The sequence below is a fragment of the Anomaloglossus baeobatrachus genome, chromosome 4, assembly GCF_048569485.1.
Source record: "Anomaloglossus baeobatrachus isolate aAnoBae1 chromosome 4, aAnoBae1.hap1, whole genome shotgun sequence".
NCBI classification, from domain to species: Eukaryota; Metazoa; Chordata; class Amphibia; order Anura; family Aromobatidae; genus Anomaloglossus; species Anomaloglossus baeobatrachus.
The window spans coordinates 54,642,183-54,663,751 of record NC_134356.1 but is presented as its reverse complement, the minus strand read 5'-3'; the positions used below and the strand labels follow the sequence as shown (position 1 = coordinate 54,663,751).

At 46.4% G+C, this 21,569-nt stretch overlaps 1 protein-coding gene across 1 annotated transcript in view; it reads right to left on the bottom strand.

The window, feature by feature from the left end:
• Positions 1–304: 304 nt before the first annotated feature.
• The window catches only part of TNIP1 (TNFAIP3 interacting protein 1), a 130,901-nt gene continuing 109,636 nt past the window's right edge, over positions 305–21,569 (bottom strand). The window contains exons 14-18 of the mRNA XM_075344341.1: positions 19,611–19,736; positions 16,591–16,659; positions 6,721–6,900; positions 6,534–6,618; positions 305–5,799 (exon numbers count right to left, since the gene is read on the bottom strand). Of these exons, the coding sequence (XP_075200456.1) occupies positions 5,756–5,799; positions 6,534–6,618; positions 6,721–6,900; positions 16,591–16,659; positions 19,611–19,736 (504 nt within the window). The 3' untranslated portion in view covers positions 305–5,755. The remainder of the gene's footprint in view (positions 5,800–6,533; positions 6,619–6,720; positions 6,901–16,590; positions 16,660–19,610; positions 19,737–21,569) is intronic.

Genomic DNA, 21,569 nt, shown 5'->3' with positions numbered 1-21,569 from the left:
TTTTTGCAGTCTTACTTGGTGGAAAATAATGTAGTGGGAATGGGAAGGTAAGAAGGACTGGTGGAAACAATAGAAGACCACTGTCCAAAGAGGCACCGAAGTTATCACATCGATTTATGATGGAAAATAAGTCTACAACCCTTTGGGTTCGCTTAGCACACCATGTCTTTTGCACATACATTTTGGTGTAATTTGGCACATGTCACATTTTAGTCCACAAACTGCACATAATAAATTGGTCTTAAACGCAATTCAACATTATCGGCTAAAGTCAAAGTACACTCAATAATTGTAAAAACTCACATTGATTTGAAAAAACTTTATTCATATACATGGAATGTGACACTAGGCTTATATTTTAAAAAACTATATAACATATGAGGCTTTTACAGGCAATTATATGCATTGTTATATTTTCCAACAATAGTGTACTGTACAGACATTAATTTAACAGTTTATTACATAGTTCACAAACAACCTCTATGGGTCCATAATCATAAGTACATATATCATCGAACTATTAAAAGAAAATCTGTACATCTGCCAGCATGTTATAAACTAGAGGGTGCTGAACAGCTTCATATATAATTTTGATGGAAAAGATTTGGTATAACTTGTATTTTTTTTATTATAAATTCTGGCTTTATGCTTAGGAGTCCAGTGGGCGGTCCCAGGAGTCCAGCGGGCATCCCCTAAAGGCCCCGTTACACGCAGCGATATCGTTAACGATATCGCTAGCGAGCGTACCCACCCCTGTCGTTTGTGCGTCATGGGCAAATCGTTGCCCGTGGTGCACAATATCGTTAGGAGCCATCACACATACTTACCTGCTCAGCGACGTCGCTGTTGCCGGCGAACCGCCTCCTTTCTAAGGGGGCGGTTCGTGCGGCGTCACAGCGGCGTCACTAACTGGCTGCCCAATAGAAGTGGAGGGGCGGAGATGAGCGGCCGTAACATCCCGCCCACCTCCTTCCTTCCTCATTGCCGGCGGCCGCAGGTAAGCTACAGGTCGTCGTTCCAGAGGTGTCACACGTAGCGATGTGTGCTGCCTCGGGAGCGACGAACAACCTGCGACCTCAACAATCAACGATATTTTGAAAGTGAACGAAGTGTCAACAATCAACGATAAGGTGAGTATTTTTGATCGTTAACGGCCATTCGTTGGTCACACGCAACGACGTCGCTAACGATGCTGGATGTGTGTCACGGAATCAGTGACCACGGCGATATATCGTTAATACGTCGTTGCGTGTAACGGGGCCTTAAGAGTCCAGCGGGCGGCCCCTAAGAATCTAGAGGGCGGCCCCATTACATTAATTACTGGACCGCTAACACTGTATGCATGAGTAACATTTGAATTATAGTGGATCTTTTCCAACAAAACAATATATTAATTGGTTTAGTTTCTCTTGCTTGCAGATTAGACATTAGGTTTCCTTTAAACAAGAAAAGGATTTATTTTTCCCTAATCGGCATCTGTTCACAGGTTGTTTGGCATTACAGTTCAACGTGCTTCACTTCAATGGGAATAAACTGCAAAATCAGACAAAGCCCAAGGACAAAAGTGATACCGGTCCTGAAATAAGAAAGCAGATCCCTTTTTTGTATCCTGGATAACCCCTTAAAATCTTAACGCTAAAGACTATGTTTAAAGTTTATATTAACTGCTGTTGAAAACGCAGGAACATTTGTCACTTGTTACAAGCCAAAGACAGAATTTGCGTCATGACGGGCTTATGAGTTTATTGATTTCTTTTATTCTATTCTTGAGTTTGTTCTGCTTCTGTCAAAGATTCAGATGAATAGTTACAAATCTTGCTTCTCACAAGCCCTGGCTATTCATTCATCAAATATCTGTCGCTGAAGAAAAGAAGGTTATAAGATGCTGAATTCGCAAAACCAAGTCTCCACTCCAGTCTTCAGAGACTCCCCCAACAAGTCTTAGGGACCAGTTCATCGTGCATTTTACGTCAGAGGACTGGCTTTAAAAAGTCCAAAATGGTTATGTAACAAAACCTTTTACCCCTTATACTAAACCCCTCATGACAGATTCTTTGTAAATTACGCCACAAAAAGGTGGTATAAATTATTAGGGATTATGCCGGTAGAACCTACGGAGTACCTGACGACCATTAAGTCTGTCAAAAGTACTCAAAAGAGATCTTTTGTTGCGTCCTATGAGATCATCCATTTTTTGAAGTCTGGCTGTTGGGCAACTGGATGAAGCAGATGCCATCCCCCTTAGATTCCAGTAGGAAACAAGACACAATACGACTTGTCCACCTGCTGAAAAAGGAATAGGCTCTTCTCCACATTTTAATAAAATCCCTAACAAGTTCACGACCAAGGTGGACACCCAGTTTAATAAAATCCCTAATCCGGGTGTCCACCTTGGTCGTTAATTTGTTGCCTTTGGGTGGATCCATTTCACAGTTTGAAGAACACTGAAATGGATGATAGGTAAGTTATCCAACTATTATGATTTATAGGCCGGTGGACAGCAAAGAACAGGACGTTGGGTAGATCAATTAATTTATCTCAAAATTGCACATCAAAGAATTTTCAAAAATGACTCATCTGTTAAAATTCCAAAAATCTCTAACTCCTAGAACCTCTGTAGGCCATCCTAACCTCTTCTTCCCATATAGTACACAGACAAGAGACCTTCATACATGGTCAAAACTTAGTTGTCCATATTATAAATTTTCAATCTTTCCAACCTGCATCTTGTACAAACTGGACTGGGCCACCATTTAGGCTAGTATCAACAATGTTGACCGAAACATTCAATTCTTCATTGGTCCACATAAGAAATCTTCTGACCATCCAAACCATCAAAAAGGTAAAAGTAATAAAACAATGACCCACCAGGTCCACACTTGACAAAACGATCTCTAAAATGACCTCTTATTCTCAGAATGTAACACGTTCCTCCCAACATTTGTGTCTCTGCTTGAAGGATATCAAAAGAACGTCCTAGAAACCATACTACAACAACATACTAATGCCTCCTTCATGCAATTTTGCACAAATCCTATGCAACATTGTTGACTCTGTAATAGGGTTTCTCCTACTACATGACATAATACAGATGTCCCAGCAACATCTCCTGCTTTTCACAAGAAGAGCTCTTGTCTGCTGAGGCATCGCATCCCACTATTCTTGAAGGGTGGCCCTCAGGTCACTGAGGTTCTGGGATAAAGAGTTACAACCTCTACACATGACATGTAGAAGATATAAATTGCCCCGTTAGACACCAGATTCCTGCTGTGTTTTCTACCTCAGCATCCTCTATGGATTTTGGCCCCGGAGCCACCACTTATGTGGTCTAGCTCAGAGGACAGGCAGATGGAGAACGTTGGTTGGTCTAGATAGACCATGTCAAGTAGACAACAACCAAGCTCAACAATACAATGAACCACTCTGTAATTATAATTCCATAGGATCTCAAGGGCCTAGAAGTCTATATTGTCCATATAGATGAGACCAAACTGGACCAGACAAAATTTAGTTCCTCCTAAAGAACTTGTACTTCCCAAAACCTTGATCATAAAAAGGTCCTCAAAACTATAAGCAGAGAAGAATGAAGGTTGTCCGATATCTTGGAAGCCTAAAGTACACAGGCTACATGCAAAATAATGAAAGATCTCAACATTCTTGGTAATAGATTCATGCATCCTCTGCGTTTAGTCTTTTTGGCCCAATTCGCATTAATTTCTGATATCAGACTTGCTGCTTTTAATCTCACAAAAATATTGGTCAAATATGATGTTTTTCGGCACTGAATTCTTGAGTATCATATATAATAACATTAATGCCCAGCCTAGATGAGCATGTCTCCTACGCCACCTGTCTTGGTCATTTCTTCCCTGTAGGGGGCACTATTGCAGTGCAATGGTTAAGGTTTTTTTCTTATTTGCTTCCTACGCTTTAATATTAAGAACTCAATTTTTTTTTTTTTAACATAACAAGCGGATTAGTCCATTCAGCCGGAGCGCGCCGATCACACACAGAGCGGGATGGAGAAGTAGGTGGCACCGGCTCACAGCAATCATCTCTGCGGGTCTAAACAAATGGCTGGTAATCAGCAGAAAATGTACAAGTTTTTCATTTCTTCTTCTCCCACGTGCAAAGAAGGTAGGACGCACTTATCAAAACAGAGTCCGGTCTCTATGATTTATGTTGGTAAAATACAGGGAAATGATTCACAATGAACTTGTATCCTTTATTGAACACGGTGCGTCCATTGAGTATTATCGCTACTGTAGCAACTGTAGGAACCTACTGGGGTTTCTCTCCCGAAATGCAAAATATCTCTATATATTTTTGGCCTAAGTATTAGCCCAATCTTATTAATAGGTTAAAGGCAATCAAGGGAGATTGGGATGGATTGCAAAAAAGAGGGGAGAAAACATGAAGAAACAGAGGGAGGGGAATAGGAAAGAAATGAGAAATTGGGGAATAAGAAGGAAAAGAGAGGGGGCAGGGAACATGAAGGAAGAGGGGGCGAGGTAAGGAAAGAGAAAAGGGAACATGAAGGAAGAGGGGGGCAGTTGAGGAAAGAGAGAAGGGGGAACAGTAAGAAAAAGGGGAACAGACAAGGAAAGTGAGAAGGTGATGTGAAGAAATAGAGAACAGGTAAGAAAAGAGAAGGGGGAACAGGAAAGCAATAACAAAGGCGGGAACAAGAAGGAAAATAGAAGGGGTGGTGAACACAAAGGAAGAGGGGGGCAGGTAAGGAAAGAGAAGAAAGAACGGGGGAACAGGAAGGGAGAGAGAGGGGGTAGGGAACATAAAGGAAGTGGGGGCAGGTAAATACAGCGAGAAGGGGAGGGGAACAGGAAGGAAAGTGAGAGAGGGACGTGAACAAAGACAGAAAGGCCAGGTAAGAAACGAGAAGAGGGAACAGGAAGGAAAAGAGGGGGAGAGGAACATAAAATGAGGGGGATGGGAAGAAATAGCTATGTGAACAGTAAAGAAAAGAAAGGAGAGCAGAAAGGAAAAGTGAAAGGAGGAACAGGAAGTAAAACGACAAGGGGCGGGGACATGGAGAAAGAAAAGAGAAAGGTGGGACAGCAAGGAAAAGAGAAAGGGGGGGAACAGGAAGGAAAAGAGAAAGGGGAGGGAAGAAGGAAAAGAACATGGGGAACATAAAAAAAAAGAGGAGAATGTTGGAAAGAGGGGGGATTATAAAGGGAGAGAGAAAGAAAGAAAAGGCAACAGAGAAGAAAATATATGGCAGACAGGATGGAAGAGAGAGAGGGTGCATGGAGGAACAAAAAGAAAGGGAAAAAAGGAGGGGTGGAAGGAAGAAAGGGAAGAGAATAAGGACAGACTAAGAAAATTAGGCAGGGATTACAGTAGACAGAGAAGGGGAAGGATAGACTGAAGAAGAGTAAAGAAGAGAAAGGGAAGGAAGAACTTTATTATATTGGTTACACGGATAAAATCTCTTGCATTGAGGTAAAGTCTCTGTTAGCTACACATAATATTACATTTTTTTATATAATTAAACATATAAACAAATATGTGCCCCTCTTCTACTGTACACAGAACTGGCTAGTGGCATATATGTATGTATGCTCCATGTATCCACTGATCAAAGTCATCCAGGTCACGCTGTCCTTTGCCTGGTCATGACCGACCTGCTCCTTTTCATTCATATGGTTTAGGAATTGAAGGCTGCGTAAAGACCTCACACCTAGCCCGGAGGAAGCGTGAATATCAGTATATATGGCGTTTTCTCTGCAGATCTTTAGGTTAGCCGCTGAGAGTGCTGAGTTCCTTTCTTTGTGGCATCTACAATAACAAATAACCAGAATATAAAGATGTAGAGCCTAAGAGCTTCCTGCATACTTCATACATCATACCCAATATTAAGACAATATGCTGCTAAGCTGCTGACCTCCAATATTATTTAAAGAGGTGCAGATAAAGAGGTTTTCCAGAATTTCAACACAACCATCAGCTCAAACAACCTCTTCATTATTTATCAGACACAGCTCTGTACATTGGTACTGATTGTGCCTGGTTCTGTAACTGTGTAGAGGATGTAAACAAAGTCAAATATTCTCTATAGTTACATATGACCGAGCCAGAGCCAGCTCCAGGCAAACCTGGGCAAATATTGGGGCTAACGGCAACTAGGAAGCCCACTCTACCCAGGTTTCAGTTAACACCCACCACAGTACAATACATGACCGATGTACGGGCTCAGAAACAAAATTAGCTTCATACAATGCAAGTGTCGGCTGTGTTATACAGCTGGCATCTGCTGTGATTGGACCAGCTCAGATTGCAACTGTTTAACCTTATCCATGAAAGCGGTCATTTAATCCCTTCACCACCTTGTTTTTCTGGGGGTTTTTTTGGCTTTCATTTTTTTTCTTCCTTTCTTCCAAGAGTCACGACCAGAAGACCCATAATGATCGGAAAATTATCCTTTATCTAAAGGATGATTGATAACTTTCAAATTTGAGAGCACCTCACTCCTTTACTAAACTGTTACTCCAAATTTGATATTCACTACTTACCGGTCTCCCTCTTTTTAGGCTTGGGCATTTCTTTTGCCATGAACTGTCTTGGAGGGGCGTTAGAGGCTCGCCACTGATATGCCGGCTGTAAAGAAATATCATTAGAACAGATAAACAGATCAATTTCAGTTCAGATTAGAACAGATAAAGAAAGGAAGAGGAAACAAGCGGCCTGTTGGGAACTCACAGGTGGAATATTTGGCAGATCCTGAACCTGGCTGTGATCTGGACCAACAACTGGTGGTGGATAATGGATGGGCCAGTCCTCATATCCCGGGTACATCATGGCCGGGGGGCTGTAAGGATATTGGTATGGAGGACAGGTGGGTCCCATGTGATGATTTATGATATATCGCTCTCCAACAGCCTGAAAAACATATAGGAAAAGTATATAAATCAACTACATATAGTATGTCATCATAAATGTGGCTACCCAATATAAGTCACCAGCCATTAAAACACTACGTATGGTATATATGTTTTAAGTGGGGCGACCAAGGTAGGGTAATATTTTAAAAAAATTCTGTGGAACCAGTCGATAGAGGGGAAAAAAAAAATGTAGCACATTTTGGAATTTTGATTAAAAAGCTTCTCATGATCTACTCTGCAAAGTGGTGTCTCCATAGTAACAGACTACAAACGAATTCTGTGTAGTCTGACCCCACAACTATCCGTCCTCTACTCCTAGTAGAACATTGATATGATAGTTTAGCAAGACTATGGAAAAAATAAGTGGGAGAAGGACCACGGGGTCAGACCTCACATGCTTCAGACAGGTAGCAAGGTTACTGGAAGCCACAGAGAAGTCAAGTTATAATAATAATAATAATAATTTTATTCATTTATATAGCGCTATTAATTCCACAGCGCTTTACATACATCAGGAACACTGTCCCCATTGGGGCTCACAATCTAAAGTCCCTATCTGTATGTCTTTGGAGTGTGGGAGGAAACCGGAGTACCCGGAGGAAACCCACGCAAACACGGGGAGAACATACAAACTCCTTGCAGATAAGTGTCCTTGGTGGGATTTGAACCCAGGACCCCAGCGCTGCAAGACTGCAGTGCTAACCACTGAGCCACCGTGCCGCCCCAGTTCTGAAGAACATCACATCATTCACTTCCATGGGTTACTGAGGTCACCAATTACTGTGATATTTGAGGGTCCAGCTGGCAGATCCCCTAGCAATCAGTATCTGTCACCTAACCTGTGGTCCACACCAGAGGTTGGCTGCTACTTTAACAAGTTATCAATGATTATCAATGTCTGATCGGCTGGGGTCAGACACCCAGCAACCCCACCGATCAGCTGTGCAATGTGCCAAAAATGCTCAGTTCCGAAGCTGCTCTATGGTCTAATATCGGCTGGGTACGGCACATCCGACTCCTATAGATTTGAATGGGAGGTGGATGTGCAGTACCCGGCTGAGGCTGCAATCCGTTGACGGGGCAACCCTGGAACAGAGCATTTCTTTGTCGCTCCATTGGGAGACCCAGACAATTGGGGTGTATAGCTCATGCCTCCGGAGGCCACACAAAGTATTACACTAAAAGTGTAAAGCCCCTCCCCTTCTGCCTATACACCCCCCGTGCATCACGGGTTCCTCAGTTTTCAAGCTTTGTGCGAAGGAGGTCAGACATCCACGCATAGCTCCACTGTTTAGTCAGCAGTAGCTGCTGACTATGTCGGATGGAAGAAAAGAGGGCCCATACTAGGGCCCCCAGCATGCTCCCTTCTCACCCCACTCTTGGCGGTGTTTGTTAAGGTTGAGGTATCCATTGCGGGTACGGAGGCTGGAGCCCACATGCTGCTTTCCTTCCCCATCCCCCTTAGGGCTCTGGGTGAAGTGGGATCCTACCGGTCTCCAGGCACAGGAGACCGTGCTCCATCCACTGCCACTGGGGTATTTGCTGGATATGGAGCTGAGTATCGTCAGGGACATGGCCCTGCTACGTCAAGGTACTCTGTGTCCCCGTACAGACCGCGCGCAACACACCGCAGCATTGCTGGGTGTGTTAGTGCGCTGGGGACAACAGCGCTGCGCGCTTGTGCCACTACTCACTACAGCTTTGCTGAGTTAGTTAATGTATTGGGGACTGCCGCGCCGGCCGCTGCTGTCAGTTTTACACTGCGGCGCGGCTGGGATTTGTAGTGCGCCGGGGACTTCCGCGCTGGCCGTGCCTCTGGACGGCCGCGCTTATTACTCGAGTCCCCGGCTTTTGCGGCCTAGTCTCGTGGTTTTCCCGCCCCCAGGCCTGCCAGTCAGGGGAGGGGCGGGACGCTGTGCCGGACGTCAGCGCCTAGGGCTGGAGTCTGCTTGCATACTCCAGCCCACTCACTGAACACAGTGGGACGCCAGTTTCCCGCACTTTGTCTGAGGCACGCCCACGGTACGCCCCTCTTCACAGGACGCCGGCAGCCATTCCTGTGTGCAGTCGGAGCTGGAGAGGGGAGACAAGCTCTGGGGGACCCGGACACGGGATTCTGGCGACCACACACCCGCTTTTCAGCGGGCGGTAAGCAGCACCTGAAGTGCTGACCCCACTAGCGCCGAAGTGTTCATTGGTACTTTTATGCTTGTATTCTATACATTGCACTGTACGGTCGCTATTCTTGGCTATATACCCTCCTAGATTGCTCAGAGGACAGCATGTCGTCCGCAAAAAGCAAGGGTGCCAAGGCACAGGCTTTCTATGCTGCTTGTACTGCTTGTGAGGCTGTTCTACCGGCAGGTTCCACTGATCCCCATTGTGTGCAATGTTCGGCCCCTGTGGCACTTGCTCAGCCGGGGTCTCTGCTAGAGGTGACCCAGGGAGAACCACCTGTGAACACTGTCCAGGTGACGGGGACGGAGTTTGCAGTTTTTGCTGATAGATTGTCTGTGACTATGACTAAAATTCTAGAAACTTTGCAGTCCAGACCGGTACCTCAGACCATGGGCACTGTTGAATCATTACCCCCTGGTCCCCCTCAGTTGGATCGACTCCGGGCTCCGGGGATGTCCCATGCATCCCAGGGTGAAGGCTCTGACACGGACGACAGTCCCAGACGGCCTAAGCGAGCTCGCTGGGAACGGCCCTCGACATCATCACACTGGTCAGGGTCCCAGCAGGAGGACTCTCTGTATGATGAAGCGGAGGTAGCTGATCAGGATTCTGATCCTGAGACCGCTCTCAATCTGGATACACCTGAGGGTGACGCCATAGTGAATGATCTTATAGCGTCCATCAATCGAATGTTGGATATTTCTCCCTCAGCTTCTCCAGTGGAGGAGTGAGCTTCACAGCAGGAGAAATTCCATTTCAGGTATCCCAAGCGTAAATTGAGTATTTTTCTGGACCACTCTGACTTCAGGGAGGCAGTCCAGAAACACCACGCTTATCCAGATAAGCGTTTCTCCAAACGCCTTAAGGATACACGTTATCCCTTCCCTCCTGACGTGGTCAAGGGCTGGACCCAGTGTCCCAAGGTGGATCCTCCAATCTCCAGGCTTGCGGCTAGATCCGTAGTTGCAGTGGAAGATGGGGCTTCACTTAAAGATTCCACTGACAGACAGATGGAGCTCTGGTTGAAATCCATCTATGAAGCTATCGGCGCGTCGTTTGCTCCAGCATTCGCAGCCGTGTGGGCACTCCAAGCTATTTCAGCTGGTCTGGCGCAGATTGACACTGTCACACGTACATCTGTTCCGCAAGTGGCATCCTTAACCTCTCAAATGTCGGCATTTGCGTCTTACGCTATTAATGCTGTCCTGGACTCTACGAGCCGTACGGCAGTGGCGTCCGCCAACTCCGTGGTTTTACGCAGAGCCTTGTGGTTAAGGGAATGGAAGATTCTGCTTCCAAAAAGTGTTTAACCAGTTTGCCATTTTCTGGTGACCGACTGTTTGGTGAGCGATTGGATGAAATCATTAAACAATCCAAGGGTAAGGATTCATCCTTACCTCAGCCCAGACCAAACAAACCCCAACAGAGGAGGGGACAGTCGAGGTTTCGGTCCTTTCGAGGCTCGGGCAGGTCCCAATTCTCCTCGTCCAAAAGGTCTCAAAAGGATCAGAGGAGCTCAGATTCTTGGCGGGCTCAGTCAAGCCCAAAAAAGACAGCCGGAGGAACCGCTACCAAGGCGGCTTCCTCATGACTTTCGGCCCCCTCTCTCCGCATCCTCGGTCGGTGGCAGGCTCTCCCGCTTTGGCGACATTTGGCTGCCACAGGTCCAAGACCGTTGGGTGAGAGACATTCTGTCTCACGGGTACAGGATAGAGTTCAGTTCTCGTCCTCCGACTCGACTCTTCAGAACGTCTCCGCCTCCCGACCGAGCCGATGCTCTTCTGCAGGCGGTGTGCACTCTAAAGGCAGAAGGAGTGGTGATCCCTGTTCCTTTTCAGCAGCAAGGTCACGGTTTTTACTCCAATTTGTTTGTGGTGCCAAAAAAGGACGGGTCTTTCCGTCCCGTTCTGGACCTAAAACTACTCAACAAGCACGTGAAAACCAGGCGGTTCCAGATGGAATCCCTCCGCTCCGTCATCACTGCAATGTCTCAAGGAGATTTCCTAGCATCAATGGACATCAAGGATGCTTATCTCCACGTGCCGATTGCTCCAGAGCATCAGCGTTCTCTACGCTTCGTTATAGGAGACGAACACCTTCAGTTCGTAGCTCTGCCTTTCGGTCTGGCGACAGCCCCAAGGGTCTTCACCAAGGTCATGGCAGCAGTAGTAGCAGTCCTGCACTCTCAGGGACACTCTGTGATCCCTTACTTAGATGATCTGCTGGTCAAGGCGCCCTCTCAAGAGGCATGCCAACACAGCCTGAACGTTGCGCTGGAGACTCTCCAGAGTTTCGGGTGGATCATCAACTTTCAAAGTCAAATCTGACCCCGGCCCAATCGCTGACATATCTTGGCATGGAGTTTCATACTCTATCAGCGATAGTGAAGCTTCCGCTGGACAAACAACGTTCACTACAGATAGGGGTGCAATCTCTCCTTCAAGGCCAGTTGCACCCCTTGAGGCGCCTCATGCACTTCCTAGGGAAGATGGTAGCAGCAATGGAGGCAGTCCCTTTCGCGCAGTTTCATCTGCGTCCACTACAATGGGACATTCTCCGCCAATGGGACGGGAGGTCGACGTCCCTCGACAGGAACGTCTCCCTTTCTCAGGCGGCCAAGGATTCTCTTCGGTGGTGGCTGCTGCCCAACTCATTGTCGAAAGGGAAATCCTTTCTACCCCCATCCTGGGCGGTGGTCACGACAGATGCGAGTCTGTCAGGGTGGGGAGCAGTTTTTCTCCACCACAGGGCTCAAGGTACGTGGACTCAGCAAGAGTCCACCCTTCAGATCAATGTTCTGGAAATCAGGGCAGTGTATCTTGCCCTACAGGCCTTCCGGCAGTGGCTGGAAGGCAAGCAGATCCGAATTCAGTCGGACAACTCCACAGCGGTGGCATACATCAACCACCAAGGCGGAACACGCAGTCGACAAGCCTTCCAGGAAGTCCGGCGGATTCTGAGGTGGGTGGAAGACACGGCCTCCACCATATCCGCAGTTCACATCCCGGGCGTAGAAAACTGGGAAGCAGACTTCCTCAGTCGCCAGGGCATGGACGCAGGGGAATGGTCTCTTCACCCGTACGTGTTTCAGGAGATCTGTTGCCGCTGGGGGATGCCGGACGTCGACCTAATGGCGTCCCGGCACAACAACAAGGTCACGGCATTCATGGCACGATCTCACGACACAGAGCTCTGGCGGCAGACGCCTTAGTTCAAGATTGGTCGCAGTTTCAACTCCCTTATGTGTTCCCACCTCTGGCACTGTTGCCCAGAGTGATACGCAAGATCAGGTCAGACTGCCGCCACGCCATTCTCGTCGCTCCAGACTGGCCGAGGAGGTCGTGGTACCCGGATCTGTGGCATCTCACGGTGGGCCAACCGTGGGCACTGCCAGACCGTCCAGACTTGCTGTCTCAAGGGCCGTTTTTCCATCTGAATTCTGCGGCCCTCAACCTGACTGTGTGGCCATTGAGTCCTGGATCCTAGCGTCTTCAGGATTATCTCAAGAGGTCATTGCCACTATGAGACAGGCCAGGAAACCAACGTCAGCCAAGATCTACCACAGAACGTGGAAGATATTCCATTCTTGGTGCTCTGGTCAGGGATTTTCTCCCTGGCCATTTGCATTGCCCACGTTTCTTTCCTTTCTTCAATCAGGATTGGAAAAAGGTTTGTCGCTCGGCTCCCTTAAGGGACAAGTCTCAGCGCTCTCTGTGTTCTTTCAGCAGCGCCTTGCCAGGCTTTCTCAGGTACGCACGTTCCTGCAAGGGGTTTGTCACATTGTTCCTCCTTACAGGCGGCCGTTAGAACCCTGGGATCTGAACAGGGTTCTGCTGGCCCTTCAGAAGGTACCCTTTGAACCTTTGAAAGATATTTCTCTTTCTCGCCTTTCGCAGAAAGTGGTCTTCCTAGTAGCAGTCACCTCACCTCGGAGAGTGTCTGAGCTAGCAGCGCTTTCATACAAAGCCCCTTTCCTGGTGTTTCACCAGGACAAGGTGGTGCTGCGCCCGGTTCCGGAATTCCTTCCTAAGGTGGTATCCACCTTTCATCTCAATCAGGATATCTCCTTGCCTTCTTTTTGTCCTCATCCAGTTCATCAATGTGAAAGGGATTTGCATTTGTTAGATCTGGTGAGAGCACTCAGAATCTACATTTCCCGTACGGCGCCTCTGCGCCGCTCGGATGCACTCTTTGTCCTTGTCGCTGGTCAGCGTAAGGGGTTACAGGCTTCCAAATCCACCCTGGCTCGGTGGATCAAGGAACCAATTTTTGAAGCCTACCGTTCTTCTGGGCTTCCGGTTCCCTCAGGGCTAAAGGCCCATTCTACCAGAGCCGTCGGTGCGTCCTGGGCTTTACGGCACCAGGCGACGGCTCAGCAGGTGTGCCAGGCGGCTACCTGGTCGAGCCTGCACACTTTCACCAAACACTATCAGGTGCATGCCTATGCTTCGGCGGATGCCAGCCTAGGTAGACGAGTCCTTCAGGCGGCGGTTGCCCACCTGTAGGAACGGGCCGTTTTACGGCTCTATTATGAGGTATTATTTTACCCACCCAGGGACTGCTTTTGGACGTCCCAATTGTCTGGGTCTCCCAATGGAGCGACAAAGAAGAAGGGAATTTTGTTTACTTACCGTAAATTCCTTTTCTTCTAGCTCCAATTGGGAGACCCAGCACCCGCCCTGTTGTTTTTTCGTGTACACATGTTGTTCATGTTAAATGGTTTCAGTTCTCCGAGGTTCTTCGGATTGAAGTTACTTTAAACCAATTTATTTGCCTTCCTCCTTCTTGCTTTTGCACTAAAACTGAGGAACCCGTGATGCACGGGGGGTGTATAGGCAGAAGGGGAGGGGCTTTACACTTTTAGTGTAATACTTTGTGTGGCCTCCGGAGGCATGAGCTATACACCCCAATTGTCTGGGTCTCCCAATTGGAGCTAGAAGAAAAGGAATTTACGGTAAGTAAACAAAATTCCCTTCTTCGGGATACCTGCTGCCGCCGCTGGGACAAAGAACAGCTGATCGGCGGGGGTGAGGCGTGTCGGATCCGGGCTGATCAGACACTGATAACCTATCCTAAGGATACCATCAATGTTAGGCCCGTTTCACACATCCGGCATTTCGCCGGATTGACGGATCCAGCACACTCCTGTACAGTGTAATACAGTACAATGGCATCGCGGCAGCTCCGGTCACATGCTGTAATGTGACCGGAACATGTGACCGGAGCTTGCCGCGATGTCATTGTACAGTATTTACACACTGCAGTGTGCCGGATCCGTCAATCCGGCGAAATGCTGGATGTGTGAAACAGGCCTTAAAGTAGTGGCCAAGCTCTTTAATGCTGGTGTGGACCACAGGGTAGGTAAAGTAGTGGCCAACCTCTCTAACCATGTGGATAAGTTAATTACAATACTTATATTTGCCCTGTAAAAGTTGCAGCAATCTCCTCTCCAAGCCGCAGTGACAGTAATAAGACTCCGGCAAACACTGGGCAACAGAGCAAGCACTTAAGCAGACATTGATGGAAGAATGGACAGCAATTAGCATCCCGTCAGTACAAAACTCATTGTGGTGGAACATTGCACAGTCTCATTAATGCAGAGTGATGACGCAGGTCCGGTGACTCACTCAATCAATGAGGAATATACTGTCGGGTCTATAGCTTGTGACTTCTGTTCCACTGTTGTATGTTTTTTAATCCTTAGTTCAATGGGACTTTCAGTGACACAATCCTTTTCAATGCAAGTGTATGAATCATTGCTTAAATCAGGTTTTTTGTGTTACTAGTATCTTTTTCTGAAACTTTTTTGTTTAAATCACAGTCTTTATTAAAAATAAATAAAAATTAATTAAATAATTAATAGGGATGATCGAATACCTCAAATATTCGGCTTCGTGGATATTTGACGAATAGGTCGCCGTTATTCAACTATTCGCGAATATTCGATGCGCAATGTAAGTGTATGAGAAACTTGAATAACAACTATTCGGAACTATTCAGGCTTCTCATAGACTTACATTGTACATCGAATGTTCGCATAGCGGCGACCTATTCAGAAAATATTTGCGAAGCCGAATATTTGAGGTATTCGATCATCCCTATTAATTAATTAATTAAAAAAGGGTTATCTTTCAGTAACCACTAGGGCTTTATTTTAGAATCTAAATTTCAGTGGTTTTACAGCAGGCTCATTACCATCAGAGTCAGGTTTACACAGGTTACACCTGTGTATAAAGAGAACACAGGATCCACAATAGGCAATATCACAGATGGATCCCACTTTCTCTCCCTTCACAAAGACCTTTGTATTGAAGTAGCTAAAGCGGGTGCAAAAGTTTGATCAATGTGGCTAATGTGCATGTGCTATTTCCTGAAACAGCAGGAAATTACAGTCTATAAAAGCCTAAGTGGCCAATGTGACAATGGCAAGATTTATAATTTTTAATGATTGTAATATTAAAAAAAAAATTGTAAAATAAAAACAAAAAAAAAACAGTTTAAATAGGTAATTTACAGAAGACATTCCATTTAAATGATTTGTCCTGTTCAATTCTTAAAACCATGTGATGGGTTAGAGAGGAAAGTGGTTATGAAGAGTATCATTCCCACTGTCCTGCATTACACGGACAAATGAATGATTTATATGAGCAGTGTGCAATACCGAATGTCTCCTGTGGTGGCACTGTAGGGAAGCTAAACATTTACTGTCCGGATTATCTGCTTATTGTTAATTAATTTTTCTAACGATGGGGATTGTCGGCAGCAATGATTACCTGAGCATCTAATCAACTGGTTAATGTTTTTTACGGTTCACAGCACAAACTAGCAAATATTTACAGACATATGGGGGGGGGGAAAGTGCGGTTATAGTAATAAACACATACTGGAACATCCCGTGTGTTTTGCAGAGGGCAAAATGTTACCAAATCAGCAAAACAAAGTGCAGCTCTGAGAATGTGGATTTAGGGCTGTTTGTTTGCACGTTTCGGCCATGTTAACCATTGATTCCACACTCTGCTCGCATTATGTAAGCGTCACTTAAAATTTTATTCCATAAATCAATAGTACAAGTGAAAATAAGAAACTTTATAATACATCTTATCATAGAAATCTGCTTCTTTCTCCTCCTGGACTGATCATTCACTCTCAATTCATGTGTAAAATCTGTCTTCAGCGAAGACAGATTTCTCCATTACTGAGATAGGAGATGACAGTTGGTGATTTTAAGATTCTATGGAGGAGGGAGGAACTAGAGGCAGACATATATTCTCCTAAAACAAGTTACAGGTCTCCATAGAACTTTATGAGCACCAACTGTCATCTATCTCAGTAATGGGAAAATCTGTACTCACTGAATACAGAGATTACAATTACAGATCGGTCCAGGAGGAGAAATAAGCAGATTTCTTTCATAAGATAGAATACAAAGGTTCTTTTGGTCAGCGCAATATTGACATATGAAAAATAAAGGGTTACTCTTTAAAACACTACAATAAAAGTAGCGTCTTACCTCCTGAGGCCTAGACAGCTGCCGTGAATTGTCTTTCTCTCTACGTAAATCCTCCTGACAGGAGTGTAGCTGAAATGGAAATTAATAAAGGACAGTAAACACCAGGCAAAGAAGGACAGGGCCTGACTACACAGGAGATGTTTGTAGTCTGTTACCATGGAGACACTTAGGAATTATTGACACAGACAGGTAGGATATTGTTCATGGTCACCATTTGTGAAGTTGCTTCTGTTTTTTATAATTACCTATTTTTCGCTTTATAAGATGCACCTGATTATAAGACGCACCCCCAAATTTGGTGAAGGAAAAGAGAGCTTTTTTTCTTTTAATGTTAAATGGGGTCCATCTTATAATGCCAGTGTCCGTCTAACAAATCATATAGGGTATATGTCCCTCATAGCCCCCCATCCTAAAATTAGCCCCCCTTAATCTGGATATGGCCCCCTTATATTGAATATAGCCCCCTTGTGCTGGGACACGTCCCCCTGTGCTGCCCATGGACCCTATAGATGGGACATCTCCCCTGTGTTTGATATGGCCCCCAAACAGCTGCCCATGGCCACTATAGAGGGGACATATCCCCTGTTAGATATAGCCCCCATACAGCTGCCCATGGCCCCTATAGATGGCAAATCTTCCCTGTTAGATATGGCCCTCATAGTGCTGCCCATGGCCACTATAGATGGCACATCTCCCCTGTGTTAGATATGCCCCCCATGTGCGCTGCCCATGGCCCCTATAGATGGCACATCTCCCCTGTGTTAGATATGCCCCCCATGTGTGCTGCCCATGGCCCCTATAGATGGCACATCTCCCCTGTGTTAGATATGCCCCCAATGTGTGCTGCCCATGGCCCCTATAGATGGCACATGTCCCCTGTGTTAGATATGCCCCCCATGTGTGCTGCCCATGGCCCCTATAGATGGCACATCTCCCCTGTGTTAGATATGCCCCCAATGTGTGCTGCCCATGGCCCCTATAGATGGCACATCTCCCCTGTGTTAGATATGCCCCCCCATACTGCTGCCCATGGCCCCTATAGATGGCACATCTCCCCTGTGTTAGATATGCCCCCCCATACTGCTGCCCATGGCCCCTATAGATGGCACATCTCCCCTGTGTTAGATATGCCCCACAGACTGCTGCCAATAATAAAATAAAACACTCTTTCCTTACCTTCTCAGCGCTGTCCCTCCTCGTGTCTCCCTCCTCGCAGTTGAGCTCCGGCTTCCTTACTTCCTGGTTCTTGCTGCCGGTCATGTGATCGGCACGGCAGAGTGATATCATCTCTGCGTGCCTTATCACAGACAACAGTAGCAGGAGACCGGAGATCAGCGCTGGAGGTAAGTAAAGCTTTTTTATTTTACTATGGGCAGCAGCACGGGTGCCATATCTAACACAGGGGGGATCATGTGCGATCAAAGGGAGCACAGGCAAATATAATATGCCCCGCTGCCCCAGCCCCTCAGCGTGATGCAGTTTCAGCACCACACTGCTGGACAGCGGCTGTGCATATTATATGAGCGGGAGCAGGAGATTAACGCTGCCGCTCCCAGCTTTCCCTACCCACAGCACCGCTCCAGAGCGGACCCTGCAGTATATATGTGTACACCCCCCCGTATATTCGGTTTATAAGACGCACGCCCTACTTTCCCCCAAAATTTGGGGGAACAAAAGTGCATCTTATAAAGCGAAAAATACGGTATATAAAGACAGATCAGAAATAATAATAAAATTATACTTCAATAGAGATAGTAAATGGACAACCTCCTATTTTTTAATTCAAGATTAAATTTAAAGGGAACCTGTCAAAAGGTTTTTCCCATAAAAGCTGTGGCCACCACCACTGAGCTCTTATAGACAGTATTCTAGAATGCTGTATATAAGTGCCCAGGCCGCTGTGTACAACATAAAAAAAATTATACTAACCTGCGGGGTGGTCCGGTCTAATGGGCGTCGCTGGTGTTGGGGCAGAGCAAAGTATTGTAGTGCGCATGCGCGGGCGGTCCTTTAAAATTTCCTTTCTCCTGCGCACACGCACTTTTCGGTTCCCTGCCGAGGGTTGACCGAAGTATTGTAATGCGCTGGATCAATTAAAGGTCAAAGAACACCCGCCATTACAGTACTTTGCTCTGCCCTCGGCGGGGTATAAAGAAGTGTGCATGCACAGGAGGACAATGGAGGACACTCTGTGGATGACATAGGGCGCGTCATCCACAAGGAGCAGGAAAAGAGGACAGCGGTAGCAAGAATGGAAGAGACACCGGATCAAAATTGGAGACGCCCATTGGACTGGGAGAGTATAATAAATGGTTGTTTTTATGTTATACAGATGGCCTTAGGGACTTGTATACAGTATTTTATAATGTTGTATATAGGGTCTTACTGGTGGTGGCTGCAGTTTATATGAGAAAAACCTGGTGACAGGTTCCCTTTATAAAGAAGCGATTCTTCACCCTAGCATTGAAAAGGGACTATACATTTGCCTTCTATAGTCACCCTACCCTGGTACCCTCTGTCCGCCTTCTCCAGTGAGACCCCCCCGTTCAAGTACCCCTGCATCCTCTACTGTGCTAAGGTTCAGACTTACCAATGTTTCTTTTGCCCCTTTAGCGGCCATCTTGGTTAAAAGATGGCCAGGACTATAATCTTAGCAGAGGAGGCAGTCAGAGGGCACCAGGGAGGGCAACTGTGACTAAATGTATAGACACTTTTTAGTGCCAGGGCTTTAAAGATGACAGGAAACCTAAAATTAACTGGAAGGGTCTGTAACCAAAAAATCTGGAGTACAATCTGTAGCATGGTGTAGAGCCCCTGAAAAGATTGATCTATTAGTAAAAAGATTGAATGTAACCTGCATTTTATTTATTTCTGATGATTTTTGGCTATGGAGTCCAGTGGGCGGTCTTATTGGGGAATCACAGGTGTCATACATTGAGTAGGCCACACACTGGATTCTTAAGCCCCCAAAAAAACAAAATTAAAAGAAAATAAACCCGGAATCAGGAGACGTTCTTCACCTTAGTGTTGGCCTGGGCCAGCTGTGTTTGAAGCTGCTCCATCTCTCGCTTCAGGTCCTCCTTCTCCTCGTTCATACGTTCCCGATCACTACGTTCCCTCTTAAAGTCTTCTTCAAAGATAGCCACCTATAAGTAAGGTATGAATAAGGATCAAATGTTCAGAGATGCCTACAAGTAATGAGTCCTAAGAAAACATGGAGTTATCCAATGTGTAAGACTCAGAGTGACCACCACCGTGTGCGTGACCCTGATAATGTAACACCATGGATGTCGTTTTCCTGATATAGAAGCAGAGAACCTTTTGTTGACATGAAATCTCAGCCGATCAATGTATATTTCTGGATGTGCGAGCCATGTCATGTTGCTGGCTCTTCTATCATCAAAGGGGTTTTCCAAGAATGTGAAAAAAATGGCCCTCAACACATACAACCATGGCCAAAACTGTTGGAACCCTTGAAATTATTCCAGAAAATGAAGTATTTCTCCCAAAAATTCCTCTCAACTACATGTTTTTCATGCGTTTCTTTCCTTTGCATTGGAACAACAACAAAAAAGAAGGGAATTTTGTTTACTTACCGTAAATTCCTTTTCTTCTAGCTCCTATTGGGAGACCCAGACAATTGGGTGTATAGCTTCTGCCTCCGGAGGCCACACAAAGTATTACACTTAAAAAAGTGTAACCCCTCCCCTCTGCCTATACACCCTCCCGTGGATCACGGGCTCCTCAGTTTTGGTGCAAAAGCAGGAAGGAGAAAACTTATAAATTGGTCTAGGGTAAATTCAATCCGAAGGATGTTCGGAGAACTGAAAACCATGAACCAAAAGAACAATTCAACATGAACAACATGTGTACACAAAAGAACAACCAGCCCGAAGGGAACAGGGGCGGGTGCTGGGTCTCCCAATAGGAGCTAGAAGAAAAGGAATTTACGGTAAGTAAACAAAATTCCCTTCTTCTTTGTCGCTCCATTGGGAGACCCAGACAATTGGGACGTCCAAAAGCAGTCCCTGGGTGGGTAAAAGAATACCTCAATAAAAAGAGCCGCAACGGCCCCCTCTTACAGGTGGGCAACCGCCGCCTGAAGGACTCGCCTACCTAGACTGGCGTCTGCCGAAGCATAGGTATGCACTTGATAGTGTTTCGTGAAAGTGTGCAGACTAGACCACGTAGCTGCCTAACACACCTGCTGAGCCGTAGCCCGCTGCCGCAATGCCCAGGACGCACCCACGGCTCTGGTAGAATGGGCTTTCAGCCCTGAAGGAAGTGGAAGCCCAGAAGAACGGTAGGCTTCGAGAATCGGTTCCTTGATCCACCGAGCCAAGGTTGACTTGGAAGCCTGCGAACCCTTACGCTGGCCAGCGACAAGGACAAAGAGCGCATCTGAACGACGCAGGGGCGCCGTGCGAGACACGTAGAGCCGGAGTGCTCTCACTAGATCCAAAGAGTACAAATCCTTTTCACATTGGTGAATTGGATTAGGGCAAAATGAAGGCAAGGAGATATCTTGATTGAGATGAAAAGGAGATACCACCTTAGGGAGAAAATCCAGGACCGGACGCAGAACCACCTTATCCTGGTGAAACACCAGGAAGGGGGCTTTGCATGACAGCGCTGCAAGCTCAGACACTCTCCGGAGTGATGTAACTGCCACTAGAAAGGCCACCTTCTGCGAAAAAAAGAATAAAGAGACATCCCGCAGTGGCTCGAAAGGTGGTTTCTGAAGAGCCGTTAGCACCCTGTTAAGATCCCAGGGTTCCAGCGGACGTTTGTAAGGTGGGACTATGTGGCAAACTCTCTGCAGGAACGTGCGGACCTGCGGAAGCCTGGCTAGGCGCTTTTGAAAAAATACGGAGAGCGCCGATACTTGGCCCTTGAGAGAGCCGAGTGACAAACCCTTGTCCATTCCGGATTGAAGGAATGAAAGAAAAGTGTGTAAGGCAAACGGCCATGGAGGAAAA